Source organism: Podarcis filfolensis (assembly GCF_964270895.1).
Source record: "Podarcis filfolensis genome assembly, chromosome: 4".
Classification (NCBI taxonomy): domain Eukaryota; kingdom Metazoa; phylum Chordata; class Lepidosauria; order Squamata; family Lacertidae; genus Podarcis; species Podarcis filfolensis.
Window position 1 is genome coordinate 39157222 of NC_139607.1, and position 24982 is coordinate 39182203.

At 41.8% G+C, this 24982-nt stretch overlaps 1 protein-coding gene across 13 annotated transcripts in view; it reads left to right on the top strand.

Annotated features, from left to right (window-relative positions):
* Window positions 1-313: 313 nt before the first annotated feature.
* Window positions 314-24982, top strand: part of GLRA2 (glycine receptor alpha 2) — a 120002-nt gene continuing 95333 nt past the window's right edge. For 2 of the 13 annotated variants that reach the window (XM_083612144.1, XM_083612143.1), the window contains exon 1: window positions 4268-4361. Coding sequence is in view for 9 of the 13 variants with exons in the window: in XM_083612149.1 (XP_083468275.1) it covers window positions 1827-1894; window positions 4228-4361 (202 nt within the window). In the remaining 4 variants the exon portion in view is untranslated. Of the gene's footprint in view, window positions 1895-4227; window positions 4362-24982 lie in introns of those variants that run through there. The other 11 variants (XM_083612149.1, XM_083612145.1, XM_083612140.1 and 8 more) reach the window with 11 other exon arrangements.

A 24982-nucleotide genomic window follows, 5' to 3' on the forward strand; every position in this document is an offset into this window, starting at 1 on the left:
GAGTACCTCCTTTGCTTGTGGAATGTCATGCTCAGTATGTAATGAGACATTTAAAAATCTGGCTGACATCTTCATCAGCCGTAGGAGGGGCTGGTTTGCTTGACATTACATTCCAAATTTCTACAGCAGAGCCAGAACGAGAGAGAGAGAGAGAGACCACATCTTATTGAGTTACAAATACACAGGCACTCTGTCCACTTTACCTCTTAATTAAATGTACTTTGGAAACAGAAAGTTCTGTTGTAGAAGATTCAAATAAAGAGGCTCTTCAGTAAGCAGACTTTCTGGTGAGAGTTAAAATCACAGCCAGCTGAATAATGTCAAGGATCCTGCATATTTCCAGGAGACAATGCAAAAGGTGGCCTCTTCCACCATTCAAAAATAAGAGGCTATTCCTTCTCCAAGGTTGCTTTTTCTCTTGCAAATAGGGCCCGTTTCCAACTCTTGAGGTAAAAAGATGTGATTTCACTCTGCCATCCCACCGGCTCCACGCCTCTCCATTCTTACCTGTCCCTCCTTTCTCAAGCAAGCAAGGTGCAAAGATATGCCTTGTTTCCACAGAAGACGAGGCGAGAGTGGGTGGCTTCCATAATCGAAGCCCCTTTGGGAGGTTATGCTGTCCTCTGAGGCGCTTGTGGGGTTTCTTCACTGAGATCCTGGGGGTCTTTGGGGTCTCCCCCCCACCTCACCACTTCTTCCCATTTCAGAGTCAGGAACTGCCGTGTTGAGAAAGGCAGGCAAACCGAGTTGCCACAGCTCTCTCGCCACCCCTGGGAAGCCGGGGCTCTCCTTCTATGCTACCCTACATACAGTCTGGCAGCAGTAACTCTCATGAAGTGGCAGGAGTGTAAATAATGGATATTTCTGAGGCACCATGGTGGGTTTCTGACTTCTCCCCACGCTGCCTTTTCCCCACCCAAAGTGCCTCTTCTGTCTCTCCCCCTCCCCTTCCTGCGCCTTCCCCTTGGTATCCCTCCCGCCCCACGGAGCTGTATAACAGCAGATTTGGCCACGTCTTTCCTCAGATTTCTTCGGCCCCATTCTCTCTCTCCTGCGCTTATGGGAGGAAGCTGGGACCCAAAACAGACGATGGGACGGGAGAATTAAGCGCCTGTTCCTGGAGGAAGAAACGTCTCTGAACTCCAGTCACGTTTGATGGAGCCAGAAGCATGCGCACAAGCTGATCGTGGAGCTGTCCAAGTGCTGAAATTTATAGTCCGTGTGTAAGATCAGGGCTCCTTCCCTCATTCCGGCACAGGAGGGAGCGTAGCATTTTCCCTCCAGCTCCACACCAATCACCCCCTCTCGATATTTACAACTTGCCGATAAGGAAGAGGGAGGGAAGGAGAGAGGCAAACAGCTTCTTCCCCCATTTTTAACGACGATTCAGACAAATGCCGATGTGCAAGCCCAAGGGAAATAAGAGCAGATCTGGAAGACAGACCAGCGTGGCAGCAGCGCTATTCCCCTTGGCATGGTGCTAAGGTAGAGAAGGATTTGATTTTTCTGAGCGGGGTTCAGGATTTGGGTGAAAGCATCCTAGAGAACTGCCCCTTCAGATGCTTCGTATCTTTTGTGCTGGCTGTTTCGGATGTGCCTGGGCTTAACCTAACCATGATTCCGAGGACTGGTACTTTTGATTTTTTGCCGTCTCCAATGTATAGAAACGCAGGTCTTCTCTTTCTGATTTTAAAGAAATTTAAATTATTGTTGGATTTGGGGATTTAGAGAAGACCTAGTACTTTCTGAGAGCCTCCCTCCCCTTTGATTGACTCTGGAACCGTTTCTGGGATATTTTTCCACACTCAACGCAGAAAACAGGAGGAATGAACCGACAGCTAGTGAACATTTTGACAGCCTTGTTTGCCTTTTTCTTAGAAACACACCACTTCAGGTAGGTGAAATCAGTTCCAAAAGCCTCTATTAAACCTGTAGGAATTTAGGACAACACAGGAGGAGTACTCCATAAACTTGACATATTTTAGCTGTGTTGATAAATATTTCATTTTAAATTTATGCAGACTACAGACAAGTTTCCATTTGAAAATAGCTGTTGCTTGGTAACATACTTTTAAAAAATCCAAACAAGTTTGGGCAAGTGAACCCTTTCTGTTAGAGAAAAAAAATGTTTTATGGGCAATGAAACTGGAAACATTTCCCCATGTACCAGTAATTGAAATCTACCTTCTTCAATATTATTGGAATTTCTCAACTAGTCCCTTTTCTTCCTGTATAGGATAGTAAAATCTGTTTTTTGGGATGGGCTTTTTTTGTCTGAGGAAATATACTCAAGTGTATTTAGTTAATCTCTAATGCACTTTAATCTCCCTGTTGTGTTAATCATAAAGGGTGGCAGAGGAGAGTTTCCATATCCTTGAAATGCATGCTTACCTGCAAAGTAGCAGTGCTGTTCTGTATTAGTGACTGTGAGTAAAAATGGAAGACTGGAGCTATTCTGGATTAATTAACATGGGGTAAAAAAATTGATATGAATTCATGTATGTGGTGCTAAAGAGACAGACAATTGCTTGCGGAAGAAACCTCAAAAAGAAGTCATTATCCCAGCAGATTTTGATCACTTCAAGAAACATCTGTTTAACATTTAACATGCCTAGATCATATTGTTTCAACTAAACACCCTGTATGTTCAGCAGAAGGAAAAGGTGGATAGTTAAATGGACAAATCAGGTTTTTAGATGAGTTTCATTATGTGATTATTTCCAAAGGGATAATGTATTTGTCAATGTAACTGACAGCTGATGCACTTCAGTGAAACTGTTGGTGCTAATTAAAGGCTATTCCAAATAACAATGGTGTAATTGATCATTATCCAATTTTACAATTACATATTTTGTCTACTTATCAGCCTATCCCAATTTCTCTACATACCAATTTCAAAAAGTGTTGTCATGTCCTGCTTAGCAATACTATTTGTTTATTTATTAAATTTACATTCCGCCCTTCCTTCCAAAGGAAACCAGGTATGTGATGTTACGAGAGTTGATGAGGTAACATGTTACTGCTTCATAGTGTAGGGATCAGGAATAGTTATTGACTTCAGTGTCCAATAACCCGGAATGCATATTTGTGCGGTCACTATATAAATAAAGGGTGATATCCAAAATTAGTCATACTCAGAGTAAACCCACTGAAATCAGTGGACTTAAGTTTATTGATTTCAGTGCATCCACCCTGAGTGTGACTAATGTTGGATACCACCCATTGTATTTCTTTTTCATTTCTCTGCTCTCTCTTCACATTTAATCAATTTTTAGCACTTACTTTAAGATAACACTAGAACACAGCCTATTGTAAAAGTCCCTTTGAGAGGATTACTTCTGATCCCTATTAGATGGTTTATTCAAACATACATCAATTAAAGTACACATTTTAGACACAAAGGAATATATTAAAATGTGTGGGAGAGTTATTATGATGGAATTCATTTCCTTGTGGATCAAATTTGTTCATTTCAAGTACTTCTTGTTCTTTATCTTAAGGGGGAATGCTTAGCATGTTACATGAAGAAAGCTATGAAGGCATGAGAGCACAATTAACACCAAATAGGATATAAATTGATATGAATGCTGCAGGAAGGGGCCATTCTCCTTGCTTGATGTGGGCTGATTGAAAATTAAAAACCTCACATCTCAACATTTCCCGGAGGAAATAAATAGAATTGGTGAAGAACCGAGTCATTTAATTAATGCCTATTAAGATTGTAGAGTTTCTGTGCTTGTGTAATGTTCTGTACACTAACACAGCCAAGGTTTCTAACTCCTCTGTGATAAGTTTTGCCAGTTTTTCTAACTATGAACCCAAAGTAAGGCAGATGCGTATTTATGATTGTTGTTGTTTAGTCGTTTAGACGTGTCCGACTCTTCGTGACCCCATGGACCAGAGCATGCCAGGCACTCCTGTCTTTCAATGCCTCCCGCAGTTTGGTCAATAGCCATATGCCTTCAGCAATACTTATAAAATTCTTCAATGATGTCTAAGTAAAAGCCAATATTGAACAATAAAATCTCAGTCTTCGACATTTTTTGCCTGATTCTTGAAGAGTTGTGACGCTGTTGGCTCTTCCATATTTGAGAATGATATGTAATACTTTATTAATATCATCAACATATTGTTGCATTCTTTTCAAATTGGCAATAGATTTCTCTTGTGAAATTATGTGAATTCAATCAAAGAATAATGGCTAATGGTAGTTAACTATTTGTTTAGGACAACTTTCTGTAAAGAACATGATTCCAGATCTGGGAAAACCCCTTCACAGGCACTGTCTCCTTCGGATTTCTTGGACAAACTGATGGGACGGACATCAGGTTATGATGCACGAATAAGGCCAAATTTCAAAGGTAAGTTCTTTCTAAGTCCATTAAAAATTAATTGGGAGTCTGTAAAATACCAATTATGATATTTACATGTGCACTAGTTTAGGCCTTTATGAAGCTCTGTTCTCACAAGCATATTAATCACTCAGTAATTAAAATGTGCTTTGCGTATATGAGTGATCCATCACAGATCCAGCACCATAAACACCATCCAGCACCATAAACAGAACTTAATATTTTGGAAACACAAATGCTTTTTAGTAGAGTGTATTCACTTGTAGGCATCAAGGCCTAGTTCACACACACACACACACACACACACACACACACACATGACTTCATCCAGCTGATCATTGTACTGTACACTAGATGACTGGGGTGTGAACTTGAGTGAAGACAATTTATTTGAGGTGATGTTGCGCAAAATGAAAGCCCCAACTGTGGTGTTAGATCTGTTATGTCCCATTCATTGCTAGACATTGCGCTTCTCAAGTGATGAACATGCATGTCTGAATCAGCTTGAAGCGTTGAGGAATCACGTGATGCATATGCATGTGTAAAGTGGCCCAAGTAATTACTCTGATTTTAGGAATGTGGTTCTTTACTGGTTTCAACACAATTCTAAAAGTGGAGTTGAATTACCTCCATATGGAAACAGGGTAGAGAATTAGTTTTTTTTTAAATTATATTCAACTTATGTTCAACAGACGTACTCATTTTATCCATAAACAGGATATTATATTGAACATAAGTTGAATATAATAAAAAAACACCTATCCCATTGATTTATAAACAAACACAGCAATCTGTATATACATGCCCATGATATTAGGCCTATGCCATTTACGTAACTTCCTTATTTCAGGTTGATCTGCTGAAGTCTATTTGGACTGTCAAATCCACTCTGAGATAAGTGAGCTGGTGATTAAAGAAACAGAAGGTTTAGTTATTAGCAAGTAAGACAGTGCACATGAAATACTTGGAGAGAGGGTACCCTCACCTTGGTGCACAGAAATGTTATCTTGTCCAATTCTAATTTAGATCTGAGCCATTGTAGACATGATGTGTTTAAAATAAATCTGTTTCAGCCTCTGCTGTTCAGTGGAAAATACAAAGGATGAGATTTCCAGAGTGGTATATAGACAAAATAATTGGGTTGTGTGGGGAAAACAAGTGTTTCTGCTACTTTTGTCATTTGCCTTCCAGATGTTATTGGACTACTGCTCCCATCAGCCTCAGCCAACATGGCCAGTGGTTGGGGATGATGGGAACTGAAGTCCAACAACAGCTGAAGGGCATCACATTGTCTGCTACATAGCAGTCAAGAGGTGGCACATTTGAGCACATAACCTACAGAAGACTGCATTTGCAAATATATCAGACTGCCACATTTTACAAGAAGCTGTGAGCTGAAGGTGTTGCTATCATTTGAAAAGAGGTTACAAAATGCACTTCTTTGCTTCTCACGTCTACTCCCTCCTAGAGCACCCTGAATCCGTTTTTTTCTGGAATCTTTAGTGTCTTCTGCTTCCTTTGCTTTCTAGCTGTTAAATCTTTGCAGGAGTATATTGAAACAGTGAAGTAAAAGTTGCAGAGGATAGGTATAAGCACGTGTGTCTGTGATAGGATTGCCATATTTCAAAAAGTAAAATTCCTGACACTCGCAAAGTTGTGATTTTAAGATGCTTTTTCCATCGTGTCGCCATACATCTGGATGGTTTTCCCTGACATTTTGCCAATTCGGCAAAATTCCTCCCTGACACTGTTTTTACACCCGGAAACCAGGACATGTCAGGAACTTTTCTGATTTATGGCAAGCCTAGTCTGTGGAAGATGCAATCATGCTAAAGGAAGGGCCACATTCTTCACACTACACAATGGGAATAGGGCCAAAGGTGGATGCAGAGAAGACCCTTCCTGTTGCTTAGAACACAGGATCCCTTTTGGCTTATAAGATCCAGGCTTAGGAAGCTGGCAGTAAACTATTTTTTAATTAATGAAATTTATGAACTGCTTGATTGTAAAACAAAACAAAAACACACACCACAAAGTAGTTTACAACAATATAAAATAATGCACAAAGTGTTGTTGATAAAAAACAGTTAAAAGCAGGTATTCAAATATTCAAAGTGTAATTAAAAAAAATCAGTAGCAAATAAAATAAAACACATATAACGTCTACATGTCTAGCTGGGCTTGCCTCAACAAAAAATGTTTTAAGCTAGCACCAAAAAAGGTGCAGCAAAAGTGCTTACCTGATATCTATTGGCAGGGAGTTCTAAAGTATAGGTGCTGCCACACTGAAAGTTTGATTTCTTACAAGTGCAAAGCAAGTATCTTGTGGGACCTGTAACAGTGCCAGAAACGCAGACTGAAATGGTTGCACAGGCATATATTAGGTAAGACGATCTGGCAAATAAACTGACCCCAAGCTGTTAAGGGTTTTGTATACTAATAGCCTGGTACTTGGCCTTGGCCTTCTCCACTAATTACTTACAGCTTCCAGGTCAAGCACAAGGGAAGCCCCTAATGATTGTCTTGCAGTAATCCAACTTGCACACTTGCTCTTGAGAAGTTCCCAAATCCATATTAGAAGAATTTCACAAATAGTATTCAAGCTTTTGAGTTCTCCATATTCTGTCTTTAGGCAAGATGGTAAACAGGGTAGAGGGCAGATTAAAAAAAACAACTCCAAAAAAACCTTTTGCTGATGGTGAAGGAATGGCAGCTGCATCTGGCCTTCAGATGGAATAGGGGAGGAGATAGCAGACATTCAGATGAAGGTGCAGATTTCAGGATGCACTGAGGTCCTGCAGGGAACAAGAAGCATAACAACTGCTGATTCTCCCATCCCTGAAACCCCAAAAAGGAAAGAAGGAAAGGCTGTTACTTCCATCCTTAGGCAAAGCACCTAGGCTACTTGATGGGTGGAAAAAGAGAACCAAGAGACACTACACGATCTTTATGTTACTAAAGGTAGATGTAAATTTTAGACCATGTACCAGTTGATGTGCTAGGCACACTGTGTTGTGATATGCAGATTGACCTAGTGAAGGTTCCTAATATGGCTACCTTTCTGTATTACTTTTTTTGTATGACTTGTTCGTGAGAACTTCCAAGCAAAGGCCTGAATTTATATACCCTCCTTCAAAACTTTCCATATTTACACCCCATTGATGCAATACATATCTATTCAATATTGATGAAGATGAAGCCATTTAGAACTCATGGTAAAAAGTTGGGTTTTGGACACGTTTTCTTTCTTAACAGAAGGGAGGCCATTTTTTGTTAATTGTACACAGTTAAATTTTGCTCTAGAGCAGGGGTTGTCAACCTGGTCCCTATGGCCCACTAGTGGGCATTTCAGGAGTCTAGGTGGGCAGTAGGGGGGTTCTACAGCACAAGCTGAATCTTCCTTCCATCAAGCACTGGTGGGCGGTAAGGAAATTTTACCATCCAGAAAGATGCATTAGTGGGCAGTAGGTATAAAAAGGTTGACTACCCCTGCTCTAGACAATGGCACTTTCATAGTATGAAAACGAGGGAAGGATTCTTTGCTTCATGAAATACAGCCCTTATTTGGAATATAAAATAGCTGTCAAGTGGGCTTGATTCAATGAACCCAGTGAGTTAGCAAAAGCTAGCAAAAGGATTCCTGCACATGCAACAGGACTCCCCCCCTTCTCCTCCTGTGCACCTCTATGCTTCCCTCAAATCTACTCTGGAGGGTTGGGATAACCCTCCCAATAGTGTGTGGGGAGAAGAGATTGTTCTGTCTGCCACATGCTTGCACTGATGAAACAATCATATTAGTGTGATGTTGCATTCCACCTAGTATCTTATAACGAGATGCAGCACACATACACCATTTGAATGACAATGCCCATCAACTTTGGGGGGGTTGGCCCCTCAAATATTTTAGGGGGGCTGGAGGGACCTCAACCTCATATGTATGAGGTGCATTCATATAACACTTCACAGATCACTTCCAAAACTTGCACGCTCCTCCATGCTCTTAACTGGATAAGATAAATATATTGCTTTCTTTCTCTTTTCATTCCCTGACACCAGTATGGCAAAGAGTTGCCAGTGCTTGGAAGGCAAGTGATTGTAAAAGTGTCACTGACAGCAGCCTCACCCAGTTTATAAGTTTTTGACCACAACTTCAAGACATATAGAAGGCACCAAGCTGGTTTTGGAAGACATTGGGTTGGGTTGATTTAAAGAGTCTGGTATCGTGGCGACGTGGCAGAGCACATCTGAGCCTTTTACACTGTGGAGCATTTTTGAGCTTTCCTGTGCCAGTAACTTCCAATGCAATCTGCGCAGTCTAACAGGTGTACATTAGCATTTAAAACGTTTAATTACTGGCTAATGAGGGAATGCTACAATACAATAAAATGGCATATTTGAATCAGAAATATTCTCGAGCATTTTAAGCATGAGAAACAACCTTTCAAAAAGAAGAAAATAATTCAGATACAATTAATATGTGCCAGCAGGTAGAATAATTATACGAAAAAAGGAAACTCACCTTTCAACACTCTCCTGATTCATACTACCAACCATTTAGTAATGCTACTTTCTATGCCAAATCTAACATGGTCTTGTAAGTGGCTTGAGACCTTTTCCTTGTGTAACAAGCAAATAATAAGTTCAAGTCGTCATCTTCAGTGGCAGTGGGAAGCTGTTTTAAACAGCCCTCTAAAATATAACTACCCACACCCCTCAGATATGTTATGTATAAATGATCCTATGGGAAACTTTTGGTCCAGATGTTTCTGAACTACAATTCTCATGGCCAATGGCCAGGGGTGACAGGAGTTGTAGTTCAGCAATATCTGAAGGGCCAAACTTCCCTTCATCCCTACTATAAACAAAGGATTCCCAGAACTCACTCCAGTTTAGGAGCCTCACAAACATCTGTTGAATCTTGCCCCTTTAACATGTGACTCACATAGCAGGACTTCCAACTGATTTCATCTGGTGATTGCTCCCATCATATCTCACTTCTACTTGACTTACTATTATTTCATTTAGCAGGTTTTAGTAACTTCTATCCAAACTGTGTCCTGCAAACCTAGCAGTTCGAAAGCACATCAAAGTGCAAGTAGATAAATAGGTACCGCTCCGGCGGGAAGGTAAACGGCGTTCCCGTGTGCTGCTCTGGTTCGCCAGAAGCGGCTTAGTCATGCTGGCCACATGACCCAGAAGCTGTACGCCGGCTCCCTCAGCCAATAAAGCGAGATGAGCACCGCAACCCCAGAGTCTGCCACGACTGGACCTAATGGTCAGGAGTCCCTTTACCTTTACCTTTATCCAAACTGCAGCCTGGACAATAGAGCCAATCTCTCATACTTCTCTTTTAGAGTACGGCTGCATGCAGTTATTCCCCCCTCTGCTTTATTTGGGAAACTTTGCATATGGGGAAAAGAGTGATTGTATTTTGAAGGATTATATCTACAGCCTTAAGGACCACAAGCTCCTCATTTATAAAATGAAAGAGGAAATTTTTCTTCAACAGTTCTAACAAATTCATTGATTACCTACTTAGCTCCATTTCCTTTGGTGACCATGCAAGATGTTTACATGTCTTTTCTCTCTGTCCTCAACAAAGAAGCACCTGCCCACATTTTTTGGCACATGATGCTTCTTCACAGTGCTCCACACGATATATATGCTGGCATGTCATTTTGCCACGAATAAGGCTGTCTTATTGTGATTACAATTTTTACACACTATTCACTTTATTTCAGCTAGTTATGCAACACTTAAGTTTCCAAGCTGTGTACAATAGGATTACAAAAAGCATACAGTAGGTACAATTAATTAAAATTAATAATAATACTGTAATTAAAAAAAAAACCTACTGGCAAACCAACCTGTGTTCCAAATTGGTAGAAGGACATGATAAAAAAATATGAAGTACATAAATGTCATAACACAGATGGACTCGGCACCATACAAAACAAACACATTTGTTCTTTTCTAGGATGGCTTAAACATCCAGATGTGCTTGAGGTCTCTTTTTCAATTGGGAATGATTTCTCAGCTTCAGTTACCCAGGGGTAAAAACAGCAAACTCCTTTGGGACTTGCATAATGAGGCATCAGAAAATACTCTTCTTTACTGTTCATTTTTTAAAAATATCTAATGAGGGGCCTCTGCTCTGCAATTGCTCTGGGGTGAATCTCAGGTTTGTACTTTGCATACTTCACTAGGGCTGTATAATAAATAAAGATGCATAAAGTCAATCATGTTGTTCAAATCATAAACATGACAATTCCTGAGCAGACACTGTCACATTTACCTTAGTTTGCCTCATTCCATGCCCCCAGCTCCTATTCTAATAGTGCTCCTATTCTGCAAAGCTGGATTCATAGAGATGAGTTTCTAGTAAGACTGGGGGGATAAAGTGGGAACGGCAACAAAATGTTGCAGTGTTTTCCCATCTCCTTTGTAGGACTGTTTCTGTCCATTGTTTTGAGCTTCCTTTGCCCTTCTTACAACGAGGAAAGAGCTCAGGCAGGGCATTTTGCCACCACCTTCACACTCACCACACCTTCACACTGCAGAACACCTTAGTGTCTAGATTATGGAAAGGAATGGTCTCATTCTGCTTTTGGACAGAACTCACTCTGAGCATGGTGTCTAGTACTGGGCAGCATAGTTAAAGATTGATATGGACAAACTGGATCATGGTCTGCTGAAGAGTGAGAAAGATTGTGAGAGGCCTGGAGGCCAAGTCCTAGGAGGAATGGTTGAAGAAGCTGGGCATGGAATTAGCCTGGAGAAGAGATTATTAAGTGATGATATGATATCCTCCTTCATATATTTGAAAGGTTGTCATATAGTTGGTTGGAGCAAATCTAGTTTCTGTTGCTCCAGAGAGGAGGATCCAAACCAATGGGTTCATATTATAGAGGGGGGCAACTTAAAGAGGAATAATTTTGTGAGCTGTTCAACAGTGGAAGAAGGTAGACTCTTTTTCACTAGAGATGTTTTATGAGAGCTGGCCACATATCTGGGATATTGGCCCAGATCTGGGATGCTGGATTTTCTAGGAGAGGCTAGACTCAATGATACTGGAGATCCCCTCTATCTCTGTGCTTCTATGGGTACTGAAATGAATTACAGTGGCACAATTACTGGGAGAGGCAGCCTTTATGAAGTTGTGTGCCCTTACATCAGTAACTGGATTGACCAGTGAGCAGAAAACAGAGGCAATGGACCATCATCTTATCCTATTCATAGCTTAGTGAGGCCAAACCTGCTTCCCCGATAAACATATGGCCAGGCAGCCTGTGTCAGGGCTTATGGTACATTATGTGTGTTTCCAGAGTTCTCCCCTTCTTACTGAAGCTACCTGTGCAGAGGTTAGACAGGGGTTAAATCACTTCTATCTCATTGAGTAAGCATGCTGGCCAATTTTAGTCCATGTTGCCCGCCACCATTTTATACATGAATCTGCCATGTCTAGGGAAAAGTATATAGGTGAATGGAAGAATGTTTTCCTTGCAGAGGGTCCCAGGTTTAGTTGCAGAGGGTCCCAGGTTGAGGGTCTCAAAACTCCCATTTGAAAGAAACTGGATAGTTTCTTCTGGATAGCCACTGCTTGTCAAAGTAAACACTACTGAACGGGATGGCCACATGGTCAACATAAAGCAAATCCCTGTGTTTTATGCTCAGGCTTTCCTTATTTCAAGACCCCTGAAATGCTGTCTTCCTTTCAACCAGGACATCTTGACTGAGTTGCCTGTATAGTGGTTAAGGTGTGCCTTAGCTACGTGATGTCATGCGCATTGACTTCACGCCCACTGACAACCCTGAGACTTTGCCATGTTAGTATTTAGCTCAGATCTTGTGGTTTTGTAGTAGTATATTATCAGCTATAGCAAGGGACAATAGAACTTGCAAAATCCCTCCTGATAGTAACATAGGGAACTGCTTTCTACCAAGTCATACCATTGGCCCATCTAGCTCAGGGGTTGCCAGTGTGGTGCCTTCCAAATGTTGTTGGTCTCCAACTCCCATCATTCCTACTGGCCATGCTACCTAGGACTGATGGGAGTTGGAGACCTAGAACTTCCAAGGACACTACACTGTCTATTCTGACAAGAACCAGCTCTTCTTTCTCAGCTCTGTCTGAAGATGCTGGGGATTGACGCTGGAACCTTCTGCGTACAAAGCCGATGATCTGCCCTCCCCCCTCTCCTCCTTGCTTTGTCTCTCTGCTGGGAAAGCTGAGTTGCTGGAGGCACTAGAGAGCATATTTGACACCTCACCCACCCATCGCAGTCTCTCTTACCCTTGGTGTCAGAATCATGTAACCCTATTACATATCACTCATGGCCCTCGTAGCAGAATTAGGAGAGTCTGCCTTCCTTCGGAAAAAGCCTTTTCTCTCTCTTATCCATTCCATTGTACAGAGGGAAATACTGCATTTTGAGCTCTGTTATGAATGCCTCGAGTGCAGCCTCAGTTTTACTTGGCAGATTAAACAACGCTGGTGAGAGTGACGGAAAACACTACATTATTTGCATGAAGCATTTTTCATCTCTCCAAAAACTGATGGTTGCAAATCCATTGTAGTAGCTAATGCCCATCTGGAGACTGGTAAGCAGCCATTATTAAACCATTTCACAAGACAGAGGTGGGTTTAGGGCAGCGCGCCCAGTTCCCCTGCATTGGGCGCCAAGTGGAGGTGGTGCCTTCTTGAAGCCTGGTAAGCGCTTGCCCCAGGTTCTGGAAGGAGGCATGAGGGCTGTGACAGGGTCCTAAAGTCCTCTTTTCTCACTGCCAGAGCCCTAGAGCCTCCTTCCCAAAGCCTAAAGATAAAGGCAAAGGGACCCCTGGCCATTAGGTCCAATCGTGGCCGACTCTGGGGCTGCGGCGCTCATCTCGCTTTATTGGCTGAGGGAGCCGGCATACAGCTTCCGGGTCATGTGGCCAGCATGATGAAGCTGCTTCTGGTGAACCAGAGCAGCGCACGGAAACGCTGTTTACCTTCCCACCGGAGTGGTACATATTTATCTTGCACTTTGACATGCTTTCGAACTGCTAGGTGGGCAGGACCAGGGACCGAGCAACAGGAGCTCACCCCATCACGGGGATTCGAACCGCCGACCTTCTGATCGGCAAGCCCTAGGCTCTGTGGTTTAACCCACAGAGCCTCCCACGTCCCTTCCCAAAGGCTAGTGCCTCCCTTACACGGCTTTCGGAAGGCAGTACAAGGGCTGGGTGGGGGCCATCAAATTTTGTCCTTTTGACACAGGGTGCCAAATTACCAAGGTCCGCCCCTGCACAAGGGACCAAAATAGGATTATGCAATGTTCAGGCCCACACTTTAAAGCTCAGCGTCCAAGCACTCTTTCGTTGCCCCAGAGCTTTCCCTGCAAGAACCCGCTCTCTGCAGCACAACAAACATCAAATTGGGTTTTCTTCAGATTGCTCTTTGCTCCAGTTCAACTTTTAAAAAAGCAGGTTTTTGTGGGGAAAGCTGCAGGGCAAAAAATGGAGAGAAAGATCTTGGACACGGAGCTTTAAAGTGTGCACTATGCTTGGAAAGTGTGGAGGAAATATAAATGTGGATAAGCCCCTGTTACATCAAGAAGAAGACCAGGCTTTCCTCTGGCTTTCCATGGGTGGGATAGTTTGGATGTGGATTCAAACAGGCAACCTTCTTCCTGCAATCTAAAGTGGCTCCATCCCAGGAGAATTCCACCACAGGCTTGTTCTGAATGTATACATCAGCCCACATGTGCATGGATACATTTCTGTGTAAGCAAAACTATTCTCTTTCCTCTGTTTAGCCACTGTCACCCACCCCACCCCTGAGGACTTTTGGACAAATGAGGCCGCACTATATATAGTGCCTTCAGTGCCAGACAGTGCTGTGACAGGACTATTATTTCATGTTCTAGAGTGACAATGTGCCCCAAGTCACTCCTTCTGGTGCAAAAGGACATGTGAAACTTACTGCTGTCTCAGTGTTTGTGAGCTGCAGTTTTGGCAGGGGTTGCGGGGGGTGTATCTGATTACAATTCATCTCTTGGCGTCATGTTATTTTCATGCTGAGTCAATGGGTTTAAAGCTGGATAATAAACACACTGGACCAGGTCATTTATTTATAATTTACCCTGGCAACAGTTACAGATAATGGCTTTTGTACTTTATCTTTCTGGCACTGGGAATCAGTTTTCCGTGGATTTCCCCCCCCCCCCCCACGTTCAAACCCATTGCATGGCAATTTGCCAATACCATGGGGAGAAAAATTAATTACCGAAAATACTCAGTTAGAGAAAGGAAACATTCAACAGCAAGTAAACAACAGAATGAAGGGTGGGGGGAACAGTTGTTGCATGGAAACAGCTTCTTAATGTGTGAAGAGGGGTGGTATGTAAAGTGCTTAGTAGAAACCCAAGAGATATCCATTTCATTTGTTGTCTAAAAATGCCAATGTTTGTATTGAAAATGGAACACTGAGCGCATATAATGGAGATCCGGAGAGATGGAGGTCTGATGAGACACAGTAGAGGAGCACCTTCTTTCTCACTCTTCCCCATGCACAAGTAAGCAATGGGTTGATCAGAGCAGTGCTTCACCCATACACACCTTTGGAGAGGGATCACATTCACACCAGGCCATCACACATACAGGCCTCTTAGTGTAATATTACAGACCCTTCAAGACCCTTTTCCAGAGACGTCCTTGATTTAAAGAAGCCACCCCAGTTTCTGATTTTATCCCAGAATGTCCTACTTTTCCTTACTTGTCTCTATTTTCATTGGATAAATGTTGGAGGGTATGGTGTTATCCAGCCCCCGAGCCGTCTGAAGGCAATCCTGTATACGGAAGTTTTTTTAAATGCTTAATGTTTTGTTATGTATTTATATATGTTGGAAGCTGCATGGCTAGGGCAACCCATTAAGATGTGTGAGATATAAACAGTATGGGTAGTGACTTGTTTCTGAAGACTTGGTCATGTGAGGGTCTGTGTGTCCCTCAATTCATGTTCTTCATCGCATACCACCAATGCAAGCCTTAATCTGTCCATTAATGCTACATAGGGAACAATCACCTGGCAACCAGCTGCTGCCTTTGCATTTTGTCTGCAAAGTCCCTTTTGTGAAAGCTCCTCCTCTACCTGCCTCTGATCTGATGTATCTGTAGGGCAGGTGCGTGTGGCTTGGCCAAAAGAAACCAAGTGGGAAAGCCTGGCAGACCTATGGACTGGAGGCTCCCCACTCCTCCACTTGTTGGTGGGTGGTATTGTTTTTGGCTACATAAGGACTGACTGTCAGAGAACAGCCCATGTTGGACAAAAGACTCCTTCCTGCATTGCAGGGGGTTGGGTTAGATGGCCCTCGTGGTGTCTTCCAATGCTATGATTCTATCAACTGATATTGCTATTAGTACAGTGGTACCTTGAGTTACAGACGCTTCAGGTTACAGACGCTTTAGGTTACAGACTCCGTTAACCCAGAAATAGTACCTCAGGTTAAGAACTTTGCTTCAGGATGAGAGCAGAAATTGTGCGGCGGTGGCGCAGTGGCAGCGGGAGGCCCCATTAGCTAAAGTGGTGCTTCAGGTTAAGAACAGATTCAGGTTAAGAACGGACCTCCAGAACAAATTGAGTTCTTAACACAAGGTACCACTGTATACACAATGATTGCTCAGGAGATGAAACCCAGATTTTGTTGGCCCCGGCTTTCCCCCTGAAAATATTCGATTCCATTCCATTTGTTTTTACTTTCTACAAATACAGAAAGCTGCCCAGTGATCAGGTTGTGCATATTATCTTTTCAGCTCTTGAAACTAGGATTCAGATTTTGCTTGTCACTGAAGAGATGGCAGGAGGTCTCTCAATGCTGATAGATTTCACATAGATACAGTACATCCCAGTGTCATGCGGGGATGTTTGTTAGTCTGAAAAGAATGCCATGCTGGCACAGTAGAAGGAGACTGTCTCTAAAGAAGCAGGAGGAATGGTAAGCCAGCTCAAGACAAAGAGGAGAGAAAGTGATTTGTCTTATTTGAGCGTGTCAAGAAACTACTGAGTGCCATAAATCTTACACACACTTGAGAACAAATTTTGATCCAATAATCTGTACAACCATATCCATTTTGTCTCTTTTGTTCTCTGGAGACAACCAAGTAATACAACACAAATAAATAAAAGAAGTATGGGAATTTGAACAGTGCTCAACATGGACGTTGCCTCCCTCCTTTGTGTATCACACAACTGTAATTTAAAATTTTATATAGATTTGGGACGGCATTCAACCAAAGTTAGAGGAGATGATACCTGCCCCATCAGCCCCACATAGAACACATTCTATTTATCAGGTCTTGAGGTTGCCAGAGCATGATTCACCACAGCAGAGCTATCCCATCCAATAATAGCTGTAATGGGCACACCAGCTATAACTGGTAAAAGGCACTGCTAGCCACTGAGGCGGCTTGAACCTCAGATAACAGAGATGGAGCAATAATACATAATTAAATCAATTTTAAAAACAAAAAGACCAGCAACGTAACTGATAATTAAAATATCAGAATAGACTTAAAATACCAAGCCCACCTAATAAAAAGATTGGCTATTACAAGCAAATATTTTGCTGAAATGTGTAAAGTCTTTGGAAGGAATTCAGTGTGGCACTAAGGTGATTGCTCTGTCAATGCAAGCATTCCTGCTTGCCTGATGGAACTATCCACCCTCTCCTCTTCCCACCTGCCATTCTGGAGATTCTTCTGACTCCCACTCAGAGTCAATTGGGGGGCAGGGGTGGGGGTGGGGGAGTAAGGCCTGTTTCACTAGCAGAGGTTTTTGCCTGAGCTTCAACTAGTGGGACCCATTACAGTGGTACCTCGGGTTACAGACGCTTCAGGTTACAGACTCCGCTAACCCAGAAATAGTACCTCGGGTTAAGAACTTTGCTTCAGGATGAGAACAGAAATCATGCTCCGGTGGCGCGGCAGCAGCAGGAGGCCCCATTAGCTAAAGTGGTGCTTCAGGTTAAGAACAGTTTCAGCTTAAGAACGGACCTCCGGAACGAATTAAGTACTTAACCTGAGGTACCACTGTAGTTGAATCCGGCCCTGTGATTTTGTGCAGAAAACACCAAGATATTAAATTCCAACACATATCATAGAATCATAGAATTGTAAAGTTGGAAGGGACACCAACTTTTTTCCATTTGAAGAGGTCTGGACCCAGAGACACTTGAGTCAAAAAAGCTGCCGCCTACTCAAAGTCCTGCTATGAAAGGGGCTTGCCTTCAACTGACCAAAATCACTTAATCACATGATATCTAGCCTTGAGAATTGTGGTGAGTAATAGAAATAATTAAAATAAAACCAATTCTGACTTTCCATGTTTGAGGTTCGGCATGTTACATTTCAAGCCCGGTTCAATTTTCTTCCATGCCCCTCCTTTCCAATCCATCTCCATTGTTATCATTGCCCAGGCATTTAAGCAGCACAACTCTGTCTTCATTATGCCATTGTGGCACAGCAATTGGAAGCACTCAGTCCTTCCATTTGAGAGTTTGAATTAACTGGCATGTGTGAAAGCACAAAGTGCGCTTCTTTTCTCTCTCCTGTCACATTAGTTGGAATGGGAAGCCATTAACTGGTGGACTCTGAGAACTGACGGCAAAAGCACAATGGGTGGGAGCAGTTTGCAGAGACAATGGCTGCATGCTCTTCTATGAACCCATCCACTTGTTTTGTGTTAATGTGGAAAGTTTTAATTGCAGCCCATTGAGTGTGTAATCCATGTTAAAATACCAGAGGTTCCTTCATATATCTAAGTAAAATTAAGGATTAGTCAGGAAGTCTCCATTACCAAGTATGACAAATGAAAAAGAGTTTGCTGCCCTATGTCTCCATCAGCTGCCCTTCCCAGTGCCCAATCCCAGCACAGCTCCTCGTCCACATATGACTCCGCTGCTTCTTGTAACCCCTCCATCAAGCTTTGGACATTATATTGTCGCCATTGTTTTTTCTGCCTTCTCAAGGCTGCCATGTTACACCCACACATTGCATGTGAAGAAAGTTGGGAGTATCTTGGGGAATATGCTACTGGATGGGACAAAGGATCAGATATTGTAGTGATTATGGTGGGGTGGAGTGGGAGGATGTGACTATATATGTCTTTTGATTAGAAGATTCAGAACCAAACCTCCCAACTGGTCCATGGTATCTATTATGAGGAATCACTGGCAGTTGGATCCAACTAAAAGAGGATGGAACTATAGCTCAGTTGGTTAGAGCATGGTGCTGTTAATGCCAAGGTTGCAGGTTTGATCCCCCTATGGGACAACTGTGTCTTCCTGCACTGCAGTAGGTTGGACAAGATGATCCTCAGGGTCCCTTCCAACTCTACAGTTCTATGATTCTATTGTTTCCTGTGATGTACATGGTCATCATTTATCTCCAGGCTATAGAGTCTTTCTGAGTTTTTGAAGATTTTTTTTTTAACCCTCTGCAAAACCCGTAAAGCAGAGACAATGAGTGTGCACACCACAATATATCATGCCACCTTCAATGAAAAAAAAAGTCATCAGACTTACCAGCATCAAAGAAATCCTGTATTTACCCTGCATAAGAATGATTAAGGCTGAGCTGAGTCTTGTAAATGAACATTTTCCATAATGCTGAAAAGCACTTTCCCTTTTTGTGATTTGGGAATCACAATAAAAGGGGACAAAGCTGTTCTCAAATGCAGTGTGAGGGTGATCATTGATCCAACACAGGCAGGTCATGTTCAAGGCAATATTGCACTAACTGTCAGAGTCTTCTTCTCACTTTCATTCCCATCATCACCATCTGTTTACTTGTATGCCGCTTTCCTACAAAATTGTGCCCGAAGTGGCCAACATCAAGCAATCAACAATAAATATAACAATTCCAGAAACATATTAAGAACAATTTAAAATAACCGTAGGGTCAATAATTGGGGGGAAATGCAGCATTATATAAAGCAATACAAATAAGCTAACCTAATTTAATTTAACAGCTAATAATAATAATAATAATAATAATAATAATAATAATAATAATAAATATTTATACCCCACCCAGCTTAAAACGAAACAGTTGCATTCAGTCAACATGTGATAAGGAAGCAAGATTTCCCCAGGTTCCATGTTTCAGTGGGTCTTGCTCTTGACTTTCATATGTTCTGTGGAAGATGAAATCAGGGCAATATTTGCATACAGTTATAGCTGAGTTTCTTCCAATTGATCAGGAACCCTGGGAATTCAGGGAGCAGTTTCTACCAAAGGTGTAGAGATTAGATCATGGGGCAGCAGATGCAAAAGCTTAGGACAAGGTCAGAGGGGCATGCTTAGCTTTCCAATCATTTATAGAAGGGTGTGGAAACGAAGGTGAGAACAGGGCTAAACCAAACACCTTTCACAATGCTGAGCTGCTTTTCCTTTGCTAGTAGTGAATCTAGGTAAAGGTAAAGGTACCCCTGCCCGTATGGGCCAGTCGTGTCCGACTCTAGGGTTGTGCGCTCATCTCACTTAAGAGGCCGGGAGCCAGCGCTGTCCGAAGACACTTCCGGGTCACATGGCCAGCGTGACGAAGCTGCTCTGGCGAGCCAGCACCAGTGCAGCACACGGAAACGCCGTTTACCTTCCCGCTATAAAGCGGTACCTATTTATCTACTTGCACTTAGGGGTGCTTTCGAACTGCTAGGTGGGCAGGAGCTGGGACCGAAAGACGGGAGCTCACCCCGCCGCGGGGATTCGAACCGCCGACCATGCGATCGGCAAGTCCTAGGCACTGAGGTTTTACCCACGGCGCCACCTGCGTCCCGTAGTGAATCTATGCATAAACTAATCAGGTGTTCAGTGTGAGCCTTATTTTCTTAATGACTTCAGGCCCTACAGAGTGAAGGGGAAACTAGATGTAGGTCTATAGCTATTGTTGGGTGGGTGGATTTAAACCATATGTTTTGGGGTCACCTGGGTGTGAGGAATTAGTATTTGTAATGCCTAATTTTAAATAAGGCACTATGGAAGGAAAATGTGTCATCTCTGGCCTTGATGTGGATGCTGAATGTGGCCAGGGAATCCACAATGTTTTCGACACAAAGTCTTGTGAGTACTTCTTCTCAGCAGACCTGGCTAGGATTGCACTGTAAGCCACTGTGCTCTCTAAGGCTTTAATCCCCAGACCTCGTTATTCACATACCATTCTTAGGAGGCTTTTGTTTTTGCCTTGAGCAGACGTTTCCTTTCATTAGAAGTTCTGTCCTATTCTCACACCACCTTTCTAACCCTTATTAAATTCAACAAAGAGCCGTACCACTAAAGCAGCACTCAACACTTCTCCTGAGCCTGAACTGCTGAAATTTGCAGTCTTTTTTGACCTCATTGTAGGTCAACCTCAAGGTGGCTTTGATAGCAGCTATTTGAGGTGAAACAGCTCTGTTTGTCCTTCATGTTATGATACTGTTTGATCAAATTGGGAGGTTGTACTGAGAAGCTCTGAGTGTTTTTTTCTGAACAGAAGGGAAGGCTTTATAGTAAGCTACCTAGTACTGAGATTACTCCAATGATATTCAGAAATTGTTCCTTTAATTAGAAAATACCGGTACCTTACATTATTATTATTATTTTGCATCCTATTGACAATAGTTCAAAGCAGGTTAAAATAAACCAGCATCTCATTTTATCATCCCAACAATTTATTTTATCCTGAGAGTCTGCTCCATAAATTAACAAGGATTTGAACCTGTTTTGTTCACATCCCATCTCATTTTCATTTTATATTTTATTTCATACCTGATATTTATACCACCTTTTAGGGTACAGTTGCCCCTTCAAGGGGATGTACAAAATTACAGGAAGATATAGCCTCATTCTCCACAAACTGGTTTGAAGTCATCCATGACCAGGCACTATGTTAAGAGGTACTTCCTTTTATCAGTCCCTAGTTGTAGTATTATGAGAGAGGGAGAAAAAATTCTCTACACCATATATCTACTCCCTTATCATGTTCTCCTTCTCATCGTTTTTCCTTCATAAGTAAACAGTTGCAAACATTGTTTTAACATAAGAAATGTATTTTCTTAGGGGAAGTTGCTTGCAAAATTGTGTATATTAGCCAAAACTGCATACAAAAATGTGTGATAGGAGAAATTCACACTGAATTTCATACAGGTTTGTTTGTTTTTGGGTTTTTTTACAGGATATTGCAAATTGCTGTTGAAATGTGGGGAACTGAATTTTATATTCAATTTTAGAACCAAAATTGACAGTTTCTTCTATCCCTATGCTTACACACGATCATTGAACATGTATAACTTCTCTTTATGGACCATTTAAGAGTGATGCATTACTACATCATATATATTCAGAGCACTCATTAAGTACATGCTTATGCATGAATAAGATTCCTGGAGCCGGTTTATGTCTTCCTGTTTCATACAGGGGAATCTGGAAACAGCCTCTGTGCAATTGTTTTTCAATGCCATCACAGAGCCATGTAGCATCAGTCATAACATAAACCTTCAGCCTGATTGGAGAGCACCAGCTGCTGTAAGAATCCCCTTATATGTTACTGCAAGTGGCATGGAAAATCCATAGCATGGATGTGGTTTCCAACTTTCTCTGTGTGATGGAGCTAGCACTGAGCTCTGCATTAGTGATATGCATTAGCAATTTGGCCATGCAGCAGGGTGAAGCAACTTGCTTCAGGCAAGATGGGAGAGATGAAGGCAGGAATTGATGTCTCAGTGATGGGAGTGAGACTTTGAAAATTATTGTCCCTGGTGGGGGAGAAGGGGTGTCATTTGGGTTCCACTTCAAATAGCAAAATATCTACAGCTGGCACGGATTCTAAGTAGGACACGAGGAGATAGTAGCTCTTCTGTGTTGCTTAATCGGCAATAATCAGGTATGATCTGATTTTCCATCGCAATTGTGCTTTGTATATCAGCCTTCCTAAAACACTTAGCAGCTACAATAGCAGCTGTAACATGCTATAAGGTGTCCAGTTTGGGTAGCTTTAAAAGGCGTTACACACATTCCTGCAGGAAATTCATTCAAGGCTATCAATGGATATTGGCTATATATTGCCTCCAATATCAGAGGCAGGATGCACCTGAACACCAGTTGCTGGGGGTTGTGATCAGAACTTCCCATAGGCATCTGGATGACCACCCTGAGAACAGAATACTGGACTAGATAGGCCTTTAATCTAACCAAGCTGGGCTTTTATGTTCATATGTCACTGGCCTCCATAAACTCTTCATTCTGCAAGGCAGGGACCACCAACCTTGTTAGGTTTGCAGGCTCATTTGGAATGTGGAGCAAGTAAAGTGGGCACCACCCACTGTGGTTACTTCACTCCTCCCCTATCCTAGATCACCCCAAGACACAGAAAGAGAACATGTTCTATCATCTATCTATCTATCATCTATCTATCTATCTATCTATCTATCTATCTATCTATCTATCTATCTATATCTATCTATCATCTATCTATATCTATCTATCTATCATCTATCATCTATCTTTCTATCTATCTATATCTATCTATCTATCTATCATCTATCTATCTATCATCTTCTATCATCTATCTATCTCTCCACTTTACTAAGAAATCAAGGTAAAAGACAGATCCACTAGAATTAAACGGCGCCTTCACAGACCGTAGAGCTGAAAGAGGAAGCAAGAAAGAGTGGCACCCTTGCAACTTCCTTCTTCAACTCTACATGCTTCTCAGTGGATGAAAGCAGAACCATTCTCACCCCCTCATGACCAAAAGAGCAGTGAGGGAGGGATAGCTCAGAGGGTTCATGAGCACCGGGAGAAGACCTCAATGGAGCCATGTTGGTGATCCCCACACAAGGTACAGTTCACTGGAAGCATCCCAACATACATGACAATGCGTCATGCTTTGGTGGGTGGTGCTGTGGTCTAAATCACTGAGCCTCTTGGGCTTGCCGATCAGAAGGTCAGCGGTTCGAATCCCCATGATGGGGTGAGCTCCCGTTGCTCTGTCCCAGCTCCTGCCAACCTAGCAGTTCAAAAGCACACCAGTGCGAGTAGATAAATAGGTAGTACTGCTGCGATGGGAAGGTAAACAGCATTTCCGTGCACTCTGGTTTCCGTTTCGGTGTTCCACTGTGCCAAAAGCGGTTTAGTCATGCTGGCCACATAACCTGGAAAGCTGTCTGTGGACAAACGCTGTCTCCCTCAGCCTGAAAGTGAGATGAGCGACGCAACCCCATAGTCACATTTGACTGGACTTACCGGTAATTGTCCAGGGGTCCTTTACCTTACCTTAATGGGCAAGGGCAGCTTTTGGAGGATGTGTCCACAGTGAGAAGCAAAACATTTCCCCCCACAATCATGTCCCACTGGGTATATATGCTTATACCCTAGATAAAGAATTTAAGAAGATAAGAGTTTGTGCTTGATAAAGCAGAATAATAATTTTAGACCTTATTTGATTTTTCCAAGAAACTGCATAATCATAAAAAAAATCATACAATTACTACATTTTAGGTCCTAGAGGGTTTTTTTTTTAACTATTTCTCTTTTTAATGGTTGCTCAAAATTGCTGTCAATGAATAGTAATATTGACTAAAAGGAATTTATGACAAAGCCCAGCTTTTAAGTCTTTTTAAGTTCCATTTATTTCAAAATACTGCAAGATGATTAAGGTTTCTCAACAGATACCTTACATAGGGCCCTTTATATTTTTGACACACAGCATCTAAGAAGCAGAATAACGTCCCAAAACCACCACACAGAATGACAGCATAAAAGGAAGGGAAAAAACTAACTTCAATGGGAAGGTTACCTTTGATTTGTACTTGTAGCAGTTTGGAGGCTTTGTCATACACACGATTCCTTTTTTTGGATTCTTGTGATCATTTCATTCTGTCTTTCACATTCTGAGTTTCTTTATCATTTAGTTGGGATACTGGCTGGTTGTATCAGAGTTCCTAAAATGCCATTTTAATTATTGCCATAAGGCCAGTAAGGAGGCATTGGTTTCCTCTGAAGGCTATAAAAACACAGAACAATAATATTTTGCTCTATGATTTCATTCTTTCTTTTTTTTAAAATAATATTTATTGCTTTTAAAGATTACAAAAAAAGAAAACAAAAAAAGAAGACAAGAGAGAAAAAACAAAAAAGAGAAAAAACACAATACAAAACAACATAACACAACCCAAACCCATTAAACTAAACACATCAAATTAAACTAACCATAACCCACTCCCTAACCCTAACCCTAAATAAAACAAAAACAAAAACAATTTAAAAACATACGTACATCATCCCTTTTCCATTCTCTATCTTTCATTCCCTTGTTTCCTCGACCTCCTATCACCTCCCTTTTTGTATTCCACTTCTAATAATTTTTTCAGCAAATCCTTTCCATTTTTCTCCATTTTCTATCATATTGTAAATAACATATTTTTTTAACCTTATTTTCCATTAAAACTAAAATACTTATATATACACTTAACTCCTTATAAAATTTCTGCTAAGTCCATAGAATATCATTCCACCGTTTTTCTATCACTCATTAATTTTACCATATTTCTATATATAAACTTTAAATTTTTCAATCTTCTTCCACCATCTCCTCTCCCTGGTTTCAGATTCTGC